This window comes from Onychostruthus taczanowskii, unplaced genomic scaffold (genome assembly GCF_017590055.1).
Source record: "Onychostruthus taczanowskii isolate IOZ18803 unplaced genomic scaffold, ASM1759005v1 scaffold9, whole genome shotgun sequence".
Taxonomy (NCBI): domain Eukaryota; kingdom Metazoa; phylum Chordata; class Aves; order Passeriformes; family Passeridae; genus Onychostruthus; species Onychostruthus taczanowskii.
In genome coordinates this window covers 16,943,088-16,954,942 of record NW_024506993.1, presented here as the reverse complement: position 1 = coordinate 16,954,942, position 11,855 = coordinate 16,943,088, and the positions used below count along the sequence as shown (strand labels likewise).

At 65.9% G+C, this 11,855-nt stretch overlaps 3 protein-coding genes across 4 annotated transcripts in view; 1 reads left to right on the top strand and 2 right to left on the bottom strand.

Annotated features, from left to right (window-relative positions):
* The first annotated feature begins 31 nt into the window (after window positions 1–31).
* On the top strand, window positions 32–4,638 carry MST1 (macrophage stimulating 1). Of its 2 annotated transcripts, none has more exons than XM_041426073.1 (18): window positions 32–185; window positions 569–710; window positions 868–980; window positions 1,111–1,225; window positions 1,435–1,571; window positions 1,643–1,763; window positions 1,863–1,981; window positions 2,079–2,241; window positions 2,332–2,462; window positions 2,545–2,647; window positions 2,755–2,891; window positions 3,013–3,048; window positions 3,131–3,242; window positions 3,312–3,389; window positions 3,455–3,601; window positions 3,683–3,789; window positions 4,188–4,327; window positions 4,408–4,638. In XM_041426073.1, exons 1-18 carry the CDS (start codon window positions 134–136, stop codon window positions 4,567–4,569), a joined length of 2,115 nt encoding a protein of 704 aa, XP_041282007.1. In that variant the 5' UTR covers window positions 32–133; the 3' UTR covers window positions 4,570–4,638. The 2 variants fall into 2 exon arrangements, with proteins under 2 accessions (XP_041282007.1, XP_041282006.1); XM_041426072.1 differs by having other exon boundaries at window positions 2,076–2,241.
* Window positions 4,636–9,219, bottom strand: LOC121347418 (acylamino-acid-releasing enzyme-like). The gene is made up of 22 exons (XM_041426071.1): window positions 9,085–9,219; window positions 8,864–8,972; window positions 8,658–8,787; window positions 8,478–8,559; window positions 8,305–8,380; window positions 8,032–8,174; window positions 7,693–7,830; window positions 7,528–7,619; window positions 7,396–7,436; window positions 7,210–7,331; window positions 6,978–7,038; window positions 6,773–6,867; window positions 6,639–6,690; window positions 6,480–6,568; window positions 6,168–6,309; window positions 5,962–6,039; window positions 5,809–5,889; window positions 5,644–5,732; window positions 5,363–5,553; window positions 5,187–5,289; window positions 5,008–5,114; window positions 4,636–4,927 (listed from the first exon to the last, which is right to left on the bottom strand). Exons 1-22 carry the CDS (start codon window positions 9,112–9,114, stop codon window positions 4,789–4,791), a joined length of 2,190 nt encoding a protein of 729 aa, XP_041282005.1. The 5' UTR covers window positions 9,115–9,219; the 3' UTR covers window positions 4,636–4,788.
* Window positions 9,220–9,390: 171 nt separating this feature from the next.
* LOC121347344 (acylamino-acid-releasing enzyme-like) overlaps window positions 9,391–11,855 on the bottom strand; it is a 5,522-nt gene continuing 3,057 nt past the window's right edge. The window contains exons 15-27 of the mRNA XM_041425955.1: window positions 11,694–11,813; window positions 11,473–11,533; window positions 11,307–11,404; window positions 11,179–11,230; window positions 11,009–11,097; window positions 10,762–10,900; window positions 10,602–10,685; window positions 10,448–10,528; window positions 10,264–10,352; window positions 9,971–10,161; window positions 9,793–9,895; window positions 9,613–9,719; window positions 9,391–9,544 (exon numbers count right to left, since the gene is read on the bottom strand). Coding sequence (XP_041281889.1) covers window positions 9,439–9,544; window positions 9,613–9,719; window positions 9,793–9,895; window positions 9,971–10,161; window positions 10,264–10,352; window positions 10,448–10,528; window positions 10,602–10,685; window positions 10,762–10,900; window positions 11,009–11,097; window positions 11,179–11,230; window positions 11,307–11,404; window positions 11,473–11,533; window positions 11,694–11,813 — 1,320 coding nt within the window. The 3' untranslated portion in view covers window positions 9,391–9,438. The remainder of the gene's footprint in view (window positions 9,545–9,612; window positions 9,720–9,792; window positions 9,896–9,970; window positions 10,162–10,263; window positions 10,353–10,447; window positions 10,529–10,601; window positions 10,686–10,761; window positions 10,901–11,008; window positions 11,098–11,178; window positions 11,231–11,306; window positions 11,405–11,472; window positions 11,534–11,693; window positions 11,814–11,855) is intronic.

Below are 11,855 nucleotides of genomic sequence, written 5' to 3'. Positions count from 1 at the left end.
CCCTGGCCCCGCCCCGCCCCACGCGTGCCCGCCGCGGGGTGACCCCGGGCCCGCCTGGCCCCGCGCCCGACCGCAAATATTTGCTCGGGACCGTCCCGGAGCTGCAGCGGCCCGGGGACGCGGGGCCGCCGCCATGCAGCCCGTGCTGGGGCTCCTGCTCGCCCTGGCCGCGGCTCTGGGCTCAGGTAGGGCCCCAGGCTGGGTCGCCGTGGGGCTGGAGGGCGCGGGGCAGTGCGGGGCCCAAGGCGGGCCAGCGGCCGGACAGAGCCTGCAGGCCATGCCCTGTCCCACGGCGGACGGGGGGTGACGGAAGCAGCGGGTGATGCAGGGCAGGGACGCTCCTGCTCCAGGGTATATGGATCAGGACATAGGACAGGGATCCCCTGCTCCATATGACATGGATCCCATGCTCCATAGGACAGATTTCCCCTCCTCCATGGGACACGGATCCCATGCTCTGTGGGACAGGGATATCCTCCTCCATGGGGCAGGGATCCAGCACTCCACAGGGCCCCAGTGCTCATGCTGTGCCCCCACGGGCACACTGAGCTCCTGCCACCCTCCCCAGGCCACCGCTCACCCCTCAATGACTTCCAGCGCCTGCGAGCCACCGAGCTGCTGGCAGTGCCTGTGGACTCACCGCCGCCGCTGCCGGAGCAGGGCACTGCGGAGCAGTGTGCCCAGCGCTGTGCCACCAGCCTGGCTTGCCGGTGAGCAGGACACGGTGCCACCGCGGGGCAGGGGGGAGTGCACGGGCCACAGCGCTGGGTCACTGCACTTGGACACTGGGTGCTCACGTGTGTGACCCAGGTCCCGCGGGGCCTGGCTTCACACGGTGCCATGCCAGACTCCCGCTGTGCCTTCCAGGGCTTTCCACCATGACCAGCAGAGCCAGCTGTGCCAGCTGCTGCCCTGGACCCAGCACTCACCCCGCATCCAGCTGCAGAAAAACATCCGCTATGACCTGTACCAGAAGAAAGGTGGGCTGGTGCCATGGGTGGGCATGGGGACACCACAGACTGGGCACAGGCCACCCGGCACAGGACTCCTCATTGCCCATGTGCCCTGACCCGGCCCTGGGGCTCTGAAGAGGTGCCCGGCTCTGCTCAGACTACATGCGGGACTGCATCGTGGGCGATGGCTCCGGCTACCGCGGCACGAGGGCCACGACGGAGAAGGGGCTGCGCTGCCAGCATTGGCAAGCCACGACACCACATGATCACAGGTGCCCCCGTGTCCCTGGCTGTCCCGTGGCACCTACCCTGGGCAGCATGGGGCAATGGGGAACGGGATGGGAGCAGCGTGGGATAGCACAGGAGCAATGGGGACAGCCTGGGGGCAATGGCGCTGACAGGGGTAGCGCATCATCCTTGCTGTGCCCGCTCCAGGGCAAAGGATTCCTGTCAGCCCTCCTACCCACTCTGCTGCCAGCAGGTTTCTGCCATCCCTTCGCAATGGGCTGGAGGAGAATTACTGCCGAAACCCTGACCGGGACAAGCGGGGCCCGTGGTGTTACACCGTTGATCCCAATGTCCGGCACCAGAGCTGCGGCATAAAGAAGTGTGAGGATGGTGGGTGCCACATCCCAGGATCACCCTGTGCTCTGTGTTTCTCCCACACTGAGCCCTGCAGTTGTTGGCAGCTGTCTGCATGACCTGCAACGGGGAGGATTACCGTGGCACCGTGGACCACACCGAGTCAGGGACGGAGTGCCAGCGCTGGGACCTGCAGCACCCACACAAACACCCCTATCACCCCCACAAGTACTAGCCCCCAGCCCCCCGCAGTGCATTGTCCTCGTTGAGTGCCAGGTGCTGGGGTGATGGTGCCACCTCAGCTGCTGCTCCCTGTCTCTGGCCCAGGTACCCTGACAAGGGGCTGGATGACAACTACTGCCGCAACCCTGACAGCTCCGAGCGGCCCTGGTGCTACACCACCGACCCCGAGCGGGAGCGCGAGTACTGCCACATCCGCGTCTGCAGTAAGTCCCCACCAGCACCGTGCACAGCCGGGCCTGAGGGTCCTGGTGCCACCCCTGACCCTGCTTACTCTGCCCCTCTCTCTGGCCACACAAGCAGAAAAACGCCCACGGCCTGTCAACGTCACCACCGGCTGCTTCAGGGGCAAGGGCGAAGGCTACCGTGGCCGAGTGAACGTTACCGTGTCGGGGATCCCCTGCCAGCGCTGGGACTCCCAGGTGCCCCATAAGCACCACTTCCTGCCCGAGAAGTACCCTTGCAAGTAAGGGGACGGCTGTGCACCCCAGGAGGTGCTGGGCAGCACCCACGAGTGTGGGATTGAGGGGGGACAACCATGTGGCCCCTCCTCCAGGGACCTGCAGGAGAACTACTGCCGCAACCCCGACGGATCAGAGGCACCGTGGTGCTTCACCTCCCGCCCCACCATCCGCATCGCCTTCTGCTTCCACATCCGCCGCTGCCCTGATGAGCAGGATGCCCAAGGTGAGCCACCCCAGGCACCTGTCCCTGGGTGCCCACCCCGCTGCCCCTGTGAGGGGTGCCAGCGCTCCCTGCCTGTCTCCAGAGTGCTACCACGGCCACGGCAAGCACTACCACGGGCACGTCAGCAAGACCCGCAAGGGAATCACCTGCCAGCCCTGGGCTGCCCAGACACCCCACGTGCCCCAGTGAGTGTGTGAGGGGGCGTGGTGGGTACACGGATGGGGATGGAGATGGCATTGGGATGGGGATGGAGATGAGGATGGGGACAATGATGGTGATTGCCTCCTGGCAGGATTTCACCTGCCACCCACCCTGAGGCACACCTGGAGGAGAACTACTGCCGCAACCCTGATGATGACAGCCATGGCCCCTGGTGCTACACCATGGACCCCCGTACCCCCTTTGACTATTGTGCCATCAAGCCCTGTTGTGAGCCCCTATCCACATCCCTGCAGAGCTAGAAGGCACCCTGGCCACACACAGGGTAATTTTGGTCCCCTCAGGGTGGCTGCATCCTGTGCCACTGCCACCCTCTGTTTTCTCTCTGCAGCTGGCAGCACAGTGCCCTCCATCATGGAGAATACAGGTGAGAGCCCACGGGTCCTGGGTGGGCACCCTGGGGTGGGTGCTGGTGGTGCAGTCCCAGCTGATGCCCACCCTGCCCACAGACGCAGTGGCATTTGAGCAGTGTGGCCAGCGGGAGGAGAGGCTGCAGCAGAAGGGGCGCATCGTTGGTGGCCAGCCTGGCAACTCGCCCTGGACTGTCAGCATCCGCAGCCGGTGAGTGGGTGTTCCAGGTGCACTGCCGTGTACTCAGTGACCCCCAGAGCTCACCCCCTGTCCCCACAGGGCTGGCGTGCACTTCTGCGGGGGATCCCTGGTGAAGGAGCAGTGGGTGATCAGCACACGCCAGTGCTTCTTCTCCTGGTAAGGCTGGGGCTGGGGCGTGGGGTGGTGGGACCCCGCTGTGCCCTCATGTCCCTGTTCCACAGCGAGGCCGACCTGACGGGCTATGAGGTGCAGCTGGGGACGCTCTTCAAGGACCCTGGCCCTGGGGATCCTGACCAACAGACCATCCCCATCATGCGGATTGTCTGCGGCCCCTCTGAGTCCCAGCTGGTGATGCTGAAGCTGGCAAGGTGAGCGGCTGTGCCTGGGCCTCTGCCATGCTCCACTGCTGGCCAGGCTGGCACCGTGTCCCACTGCCCCTCTTGCCACAGGCCAGCTGTTCTGACCAGGCGTGTGGCCCTGATCTGCCTGCCCCCCGAGCGCTATGTTGTGCCTGCGGGCACTGTCTGTGAGATCGCCGGCTGGGGGGAAACCAGAGGTACCTGCCACGGGCAGCCCCTGCTGGGGGATTCCTTGTTCAATGCAGCCCCTGCCAAAGCCACTCCATCTCCCTGCCCACAGCATCCCTTGCTTGAAGTATCCCCTGCCTGCAGCAAGCCCCAGATCCCTGGCATACCGATGCTGCTGACAGCATCTCCTTTCCATGGTGTTTTCCTGCCCATTCCATCCCCTTGACTAGAGCATCCCTTGATCCTGGTATCACCCTATCCATGGCATCCCTTTTCCACAACATCTCCCTTCCACATCCCCCTGCAATGCCATCTACTGCCGTGACATCCTCCTGTCCATGCCATCTCCTGCCCGTGCCATTCCCCTGCATCCCTGCACACACGATGCTGCATCCCATGCCCGCTGCCCCGCGCTCTCTGCCCGCAGGCACGGCAGACGGCAGCGTGCTGAACGTGGCGCGGCTGCCAGTGCTGGCCCACGGTGAGTGCAACAGGGCGCTGCGTGGGCGCCTGAAGGAGAGTGAGCTGTGCACTGCCCCGCTGCGTGCCGGCGTGGGTGCCTGCGAGGTGAGCGGGGCTGGGGACACCCACCCCCGGGTGGCGGAAGGTGCTGGCACCAGGGTGCCACCACTCTCTTCGTGCCACAGGGCGATTATGGCGGACCACTGGCTTGCCTCACTGCTGACTGCTGGGTGCTGGAGGGGGTGATCACCCCCTCCCGTGTCTGTGCCCGCACTGACCTGCCCGCCCTCTTCATCCGTGTTTCCCTCTACGTTGACTGGATCTCCAAGGTGATGAAGATGGGTTGAGCTGGCATTCCCAGCCTGGCACAGCTGCCACTGCACAATAAAGGCACAGCCTTGGCCAGAGGGGTTGGCACTGCACAGGGCCTCATGTTTATTTAACACCAAACCCCAACCCACATCCCTGCCCCTGGCTACACTCACTCCATCTGTCTCTGGTCCTGGTGTGGTCCCCAGGGCCAGCAGTCACTCTGGGGCTGGCATAGCCCAGGACCACTGTGGGCACTATGGGCTGTGCTGGCCTGTCCCATCCTGCCTGGGCTGCCCCAGGTGCTGGAGGAGCCAGTGGGCACAGTTCTTGAAGACATCAGCCTCTGTCTCCACACCAGCCAGTGCATGGCCACCCTCTGGGTACCACAGCAGCCTGTGGGGAGGGACAGGATGAAAAGATGCTCATCCAGCACTCCAGAGCTCCCTCCTGGCTCCCACCTGCACCCCACTCACCGTGCCGGCACACCCCTGGCCCGCAGCACCCGGTACAGCTCCAGTGCCTGCGTGGGGCTGACGCGCCGGTCCCGGGCACCCACGCACAGCAACACCGGTGTCTGCACCTGCAGCACTGCCCTCAGTGGGTGTCTGACACCCCACACCTGGCACGCCGCACCCATGCTGACCCTGCTTACCTGGGCTGCCTGGGCGATGGGCGAGCGCAGTAGCATGGCGGTCACATCCTCAGCACATGGCACCCGCTCAAAGGAGTAGGGCAGCCCCAGGGAGGTGTAGCGCCTGCAGCACAGAGACACTGGTGGGTATCACAGGGACATGGCATGGCATGGCACAGGATGGGCACGGCACTCACCAGTCAGGGATGTCAGAGGTGCCCAGCAGTGCGGGCAGGTTGGAGACGGGGCTGCGCAGGGCACAGGCTTGGTAACGCTCAGGCTCACGGGCGAGGAGGTGGAGGGCGATGAAGGCTCCGTGGGAGCCAGCCAGCAGGGCCAGGCGGTGTGGGTCCAGGGGCTCTCTGTGCAGCGCCTGCTCCACTGCCAGCTGCACCCGTGGGGCACCCACCATTGGCACCCAAACAGCAGCATCCTCCCAGCACCATCCTCCCAGCACCCTCAGCCCAGCACCCCTCACCTGGGTGTCTGCCACGTCCTGCTCACCCACACGGGAAAGCAGGGAGCTGATGCTGGCCTGGCCAAAGCCCAGGGAGCCACGATAGTTCACTGAGGAGACAGGGCCGTGGGTGCCATGTCTCACTGGGACACAGGGCCACATGACCTTGAGCTCCCCAGCACTCACCCAGGAGCACGGCGAAGCCCAGCCGGCACAGTGCAGCCATGCTCGGACGCCAGCGGGCATCGAAGACAGCGTGGGGGCCACCTGGGGCCAGCATGGGCATCACCTGGGGTGCCACCAGCACTGCCAGGGTGTCCCCACTGTTCCCGCACTCACCATGGGGGCACACAATGAGGGGGTGCGGTGGTGTGCCATCTGAGGGGCTCAGCAGCAGGGCCTCAAAAGCCTGAGTACCTGTGCCAGGGAAGGGGTCCCACTTAGAGGCCACCACCCTGGGCACCCAGCACCCTGCCCCCCGCCATTCCAGAGGGTTCCTGGCACCAGGCAGCACCAAGGTGCAGCAGGGGCCCCCAGGGACTCACCCTGTGCAGCGGGGCTCTGCCCACTGCAGGGTGGCTGGACCGTCAGGGTCTTCCAGGTGACACCAGGCATGGTTGGGGTGTCCTCCACTGGCACCCAGACAAGGGGCAACTCCTGGCCTGCTGGCGGCAGCACGGCCACCACCTGGGCACAGGCAATGGATGACACTGGGGCTGTGCCATGCCAAGGCTGTGACATACTGGATCTGGCTGTGCCACACCACACCATGGCGTGTGTGCCACACCGTGCTGTGCCTGGCTGCACATTGCTGTGCCGTATCCCACTGTGCCACATGGTGCCAGGGCACTGCTCACCAGGCTGGGGGGGTGGTGGGGGGCTGAGCAGGTGGCCACCAGCAGGTCCCACTGGAGAGTGAGCAGCTCCCAGCACCCTTCAGATGACCCTGGGGACAGAACACGTGCTGGTGATCATAGCTGCTCACTGGAGCACCATGGGTGGCCGCTACCATGTACCTGCGGTGAGGTTGGTGACAGTGCACGCCTCCGTATCCACGAGCAGCAGGTCCTGTGGGGGTGCAGAGCACAGGCAGCGGTGTCACCATGGGCTGTGTGGGTCACGTCCCTGGCCCGCCATCCCCTGGACTCACCGTGCGGCTCCGCTGAGGGGTGCCCAGCACGGCTCGCCGGCTGTCAGCTGCCCAGCACCGCGGTGGCAGCGCCTCTGCGTAGAGCCCAGCAAAGGCTGCAAGTGGGGCAGAGCACTGGGCTAGTGAGCCAGGGTCATGGGCACCTGGCAGGGGGTGGCACCAGCCCCCCATCAGAACCCAGCTCTGCCCACCACGCTTTGCTCACCCTCTGTGGGCTCCTGAACCACATCAAGCACTGTCATCGTCTGCCTTGTCTGCCAGGTGAGCTGGGGAGAGCTAGTGCTCAGGGATGGACCCATGCCAGGGGAAACTGAGGCAGGGAGGCTTGGGGACACCTCCACCCCAGCCAGGCACTGCGAGAGGCTGTGACACCTGGGCACCGTGCTGGCAGCACAGGGCGGCACGGCCGTGCCTGGTGCCCCTGAGGCCCAACTCACCATGCGCAGGCGCAGACACTGCCGGTGGGGCCCCCCCACAGCCCCCTCCAGGTAGAGCAGGCGCTGGCCATCAGGGCTCAGCCGGGGGGAGCAGACAGAACCATTCTCTGCTGACAGCAGCTCTGTGGGCAGCAAGGCGTCAGCATCCCAGGGATGCCGAGGCACCCCCCAGGGCCCAGCACTCACCGCAGCACCCGCTGGCCAGGTCCAAGTGGAAAATCCCTGACCTGGAAGGAAAGAGTGAGTCAGGTTGAACCCCCACTGGGCTGACACTGCATGGACATCCTGGCATGGTGCTGGTTGCTGGCTGGGACCCACCTCCTGTTGGAGCAGGCGTTCAGTCCCAGGCGGAAGGGCGTGTGCCACCAGCCCACGAACACCACACCACGGTCATCCGGGGACCACAGGGCCTGTGTGACAGTCAGGCTCATCCCACGGCCCCAGGCTGGGTCCCCTGGGGCTCTCCCTGCACCCCATCCTGACCTGGCCAGGGGAGAGGTGCTCTGGGACTCCCTCCAGCACTGACAGGCTGAGGCCCTCCAGGTCCAGGACGCAGAGGACTGGCACGCTTCGTGTGCTCAGGGCTTCTCCCCAGTCCTCATGGTACACAAATTGCTTGCCCTGTGGCACAGACCCATCAGCCCCATGGCTGGTGTCCCCAGGCATACAGCTCTGTCCATGACACACTCATGGGATGTGTGGCAACTCATGGGGTGCACAGCATGTTCAGGGGGTGTCTGGTATGCCCAAGGGGCATGTGCCATGTTCAAAGTGCACACGGCATGCTTGGGGGTGCACTGAACACACTCATGGGGCACCTACCTCCTCATCCTCATCCTCTGCTGCTGGCCAGACTGCTCCTGGCACATCCCAGGGGCAGGGGGGCTGTCGTTCGGGCCGGCTCTTCTCAGCCATATAGAGGAGCCGTGTCTCCGAGCGTGACCAGGCCAGGCAGGCAAAGGGCCCTGGCATGGCAAGAGGGTGCCAAAGCCCAGCCCGGTACAGGCACAGCTGGGCACCAGGTAGCCACCAGAGCTGTTGGCCACGCCAACCTCACCCCTGCTGTGCGCGGGGAGCACGGGAAAGGGGCCCTACCCTCCGTGTAGACGTCCCCATGCTTCCCCAGCGCCGTGAGATCCACGCTGTGGCTGCATCCCCCGCTGTCCCACACCTGGGGGGACGGATGTCAGCACCGGCACACCGTGCACACGGTGCCCACCGCCCTGCACTGGCACTCCGGCCACGCCGGCGAGCGACAGCCGCGTTACCTCCAGCAGCTCGTGGCCCTGCCGCGGGCAGCGTTTGAGCGCGGCGCGGCGCTGGCCCGTGGGCGAGTCCTGGCTGAGGAGCCTGAGGGCGGGAGGGACGGAGGCTGCGGCGGGCCGTGCGCTGTGGGCACGGGCCGCGGCACGGACACCGCCCCATCCCGCAGCCCGCCCGTGCCGTACTGGCCGTGGATCTCGGCGCTGAGCGCGGTGCGGCTGACGGCGAGGCCCTCGCGGCCGGCTGTGCGCCGCAGGCTGTAGTGGCGGCCGAAGCGCAGGAGCCGCCGGCGGGCCGGGTCGGCGCGGCTGCACTCTGAGGGACGGGACGGTCCGGTCAGCGCCCGCTCACACCGGGCCAAAGGCGCGGCCGTGGCCGAGCCCGCACTCACCGGTGTAGAGCAGGAAGGTCTGGCACCCAGCCACAGCCCTGAGGGCGGCACGGGTGACGGCAGGGAAGCGGCTCAGCTCCCGGTAGCAGGCAGCGGGGCCGCGGGCCGCCTGGATGAGGGAGGGGACATGCTGGACGGGGTAAGCTCACCCCCTGCCCGTGCCCACCGCCCGAAGCGGGGCTGTGCCCACCCACACAGTTCCCCTGAGCCCCCTTGCCCACCTCCACACCCTTCTCGGTCCCTGTGGCCATGGGGCTGTTCTCTGCCGGGCCGGGCTGCCGGCGCCTGCCGCCCGCAGTGGGACGGCTGCCAAAGCACGCAGCAGGAGCCCGGCGGCAGCGCCCCGGCCGGTGCCAGCTCTGCAGCCGCTCCCCGTGCCCCGCATGGGCAGGCAGGCTCATCCTCCCCATGGCCCAACGCAGCCCCGGCGGCACAGCCGCACATCCGGGCACTGAAAGGTCCAGTGGCCACCAGCTCCTGGAGTTCCAGGAGTGGAAATGACACCGCTACCACTAGAGACACTGGGGTGCTGGACTACATCGTTTATTGGGGGTCAGCAGCAGGGGTCAGCACCCTTAGCACTGCAGGTGCTTGAGCAGCCACAGCGCCATGTTCATGAAGCCATCAGCTTCGGCTTCGACACCAGCCAGCGCGTGGTTGTTCCCTGGGTACCAGAGCAGCCTGGAGGGGAAACAGGGATTAGTGCTGTGTCTGCACCCCACAGCTCAAGCCCTCAGCACCCCACTCACCGTGTGGGCACCCCCCGGGCCTTGAGGGCACGGTAATACTCCAGACCTTGCTTGGGGGGCACACGCCGGTCATCCTCCCCCAGCATCAGCAGCACGGGTGCACGGACCTGCAGGAGCAGCACAGCCTCAGCATTGGCACTGCTGTTGGGAACAGGGACAAGGATGGGGACAGTGACATACCCGGTCGACATAGCGTATGGGTGACTTGTGCAGCATCTCTGTCCACTGGGCTGGGTCTGGCAGGGCATCAGGTTTGTAGGGCAGCCCTGTCTCTGTCAGGCACCTGCAGGCAAGAGTCGGGGGCACGTGTGTGGCTGGGTTGGCAAGGAGCCTGGGAAGCTGGGGTAGCAGTACTCACCAGTCTGGGATGTCGGTGGTGGTCACCATGGAGGCAATGTTCACCACGGGGTTGCGGACCACACAGGCGTGGTAGGTGTCGGGGAACTGCCCGATGAGGTGGCACGCCAGGAAGCCCCCATGCGAGCCGCCGACCAGAGCCACCCGGCTAGCATCCAGCGTCTCCTCCTGCAGCACCCGCTCCACGCAGAGCTGCCGCCACGGGGAACACCCACTGAGCAGGCAGCCCCGCTTCCCCTTCTCAGGGCACCTAAAGGAGCACAGGGTGCCCCGGGACCATGTGCCATGCCATACCTGCACATCGTGTACGTCCTGTGTGCCCACGTTGCCTGGCAGGGAGGCCACGCTGTCCTGGCCAAAGCCCAGCGAGCCGCGGTAATTCACTGCACGGGGAGCAGTGTCAGAGCCTTTCCTCCTTCGTGCCCCCAGCCCAGCCCCTCCATGGGTGCTGTGTCACCAGAGCCCTGGTGTCACTCACCCAGCAGCACGGCAAAGCCCACACGGCACAGCGCCGCCGGGTACAGCATCCACCCGGCCGTGAAGACAGAGTGAGGACCACCTGCAAATGGCCAAAGCAAAAGGGGGGTGACGCTGCCTGGCTGGGGTACAGTGGGGTGGGGACAAACTCTTACCATGGGGCATCACGACCAAGGGGGGCTTCTGGCCAGCGGGACCCTCGCTTGGGCGCATCAGGATGGCATCGAAGTCCAGGCCCCCTGTGGAGGCACAGAGGGGGTGTCAAGGAGCAGTGAGGATGGTGGAGCACAGCCTGACCCCACCTTGGGCACTCACCGTACTGGGGGTGCTCCTGCTCTGGTGGGGGCTGCAGGGTGCGGATGCCCCAGCTGATGCCAGGCACGGGGGGGGAAGCCTGCAGGCAGATCCACTGTGTCTGTGCCTCACGGCCGGCGGCGGGCAGCACTGCCACTTTCTGTGCAGGGACAGGGGTCAGTGCCCATGCCAAGGGGCTGGTGGGCACTGGGGAGAGGGGTCAGTGCCCATGCCAAGGGGCTGGTGGGCACTGGGGACATGACTTTACCAACATGGGGGGGCAGCTAGGGGTGGAAAACCTGGCCACCAAGAGGTCCCGGCTGATGGTGAGGACAGACCAGCTTCCCTGGGGAGAATCTGGGGAGGAGGGGGTCAGACCTGCAGGTGTGACCCTCTCCCCACTCCTGGCACCAGCATGGCCCCATTGCCCTCACTCACCAGCTGTCAGCGAAGTTGTGGTGCCTGTTGCTGTGTCCACCACGAACACGTCCTAGGGGCATGAGGGCAGAGCTCAGTGCAGCCCTGACCCAGGCAGGCTCCCCTTGTGTCCCCCAGCACCCCCTCACCTGCTGGCTGCGCTGGGCCGTGTCCAGCAGGATCCTGCGGCTGTCGGCCGCCCAGCACATCCCTGGCAGTGCGCCACAGTAGATTCCCGGGAAGGCACCTGTGATCAGAGTGCTAGTACTCAGCATCCCCCTGAGTCTCCCCCAACATGCCCAGAGCTGTACTCACCCCATGCTTGCCGTGGCACAGCCTCCAGCACCGTGCTGGTGTGTTTGGTGTACCAGTCATACTGCAGGAGACATGGCATAGGGCAAGTTTTGCAGGGTCTCAGCCTGCCTGCCCCCACTGCAGCCCAAGGAGGGGACACCACTGCCCTCCCCAGCCCCACCCTAGCATGGGCACCATGGCACCTTCTTGGTGCCTGCCAGTGTCCCCCTGGTGCTGCTCACCATGCGGAGTCGGCTGCACTGCTGGTGGGGGCCCAGGACATTGTTCTCCAGGTAGACGATGCGGCAGCCATCAGGGCTGAGTCGTGGTGACCACACGGCCTTGGCGTCCTCAGAGAGCAGCTCTGCATGGGCATGAGGGGACGGTGAGGGGACGGTGAGGGG

What these genes read in the sequence shown, in the direction of transcription:
- LOC121347418 (XM_041426071.1), bottom strand. Translation starts at nt 9,114, where the DNA reads ATGGCCACAGGGACCGAGAAGGGTGTGGAG. An exon ending in GACCTTCCTGCTCTACACCG is followed by an intron (nt 8,788 to 8,863) that starts GTGAGTGCGGGC and finishes CCCGTCCCTCAG; the next exon opens with AGTGCAGCCGCGCCGACCCG. An exon ending in CAGAGGATGAGGATGAGGAG is followed by an intron (nt 7,831 to 8,031) that starts GTAGGTGCCCCA and finishes TCTGTGCCACAG; the next exon opens with GGCAAGCAATTTGTGTACCA.
- MST1 (XM_041426072.1), top strand. Translation starts at nt 134, where the DNA reads ATGCAGCCCGTGCTGGGGCTCCTGCTCGCCCTGGCCGCGGCTCTGGGC. An exon ending in TGACCTGTACCAGAAGAAAG is followed by an intron (nt 981 to 1,110) that starts GTGGGCTGGTGC and finishes GGCTCTGCTCAG; the next exon opens with ACTACATGCGGGACTGCATC. An exon ending in CATAAAGAAGTGTGAGGATG is followed by an intron (nt 1,572 to 1,642) that starts GTGGGTGCCACA and finishes AGTTGTTGGCAG; the next exon opens with CTGTCTGCATGACCTGCAAC.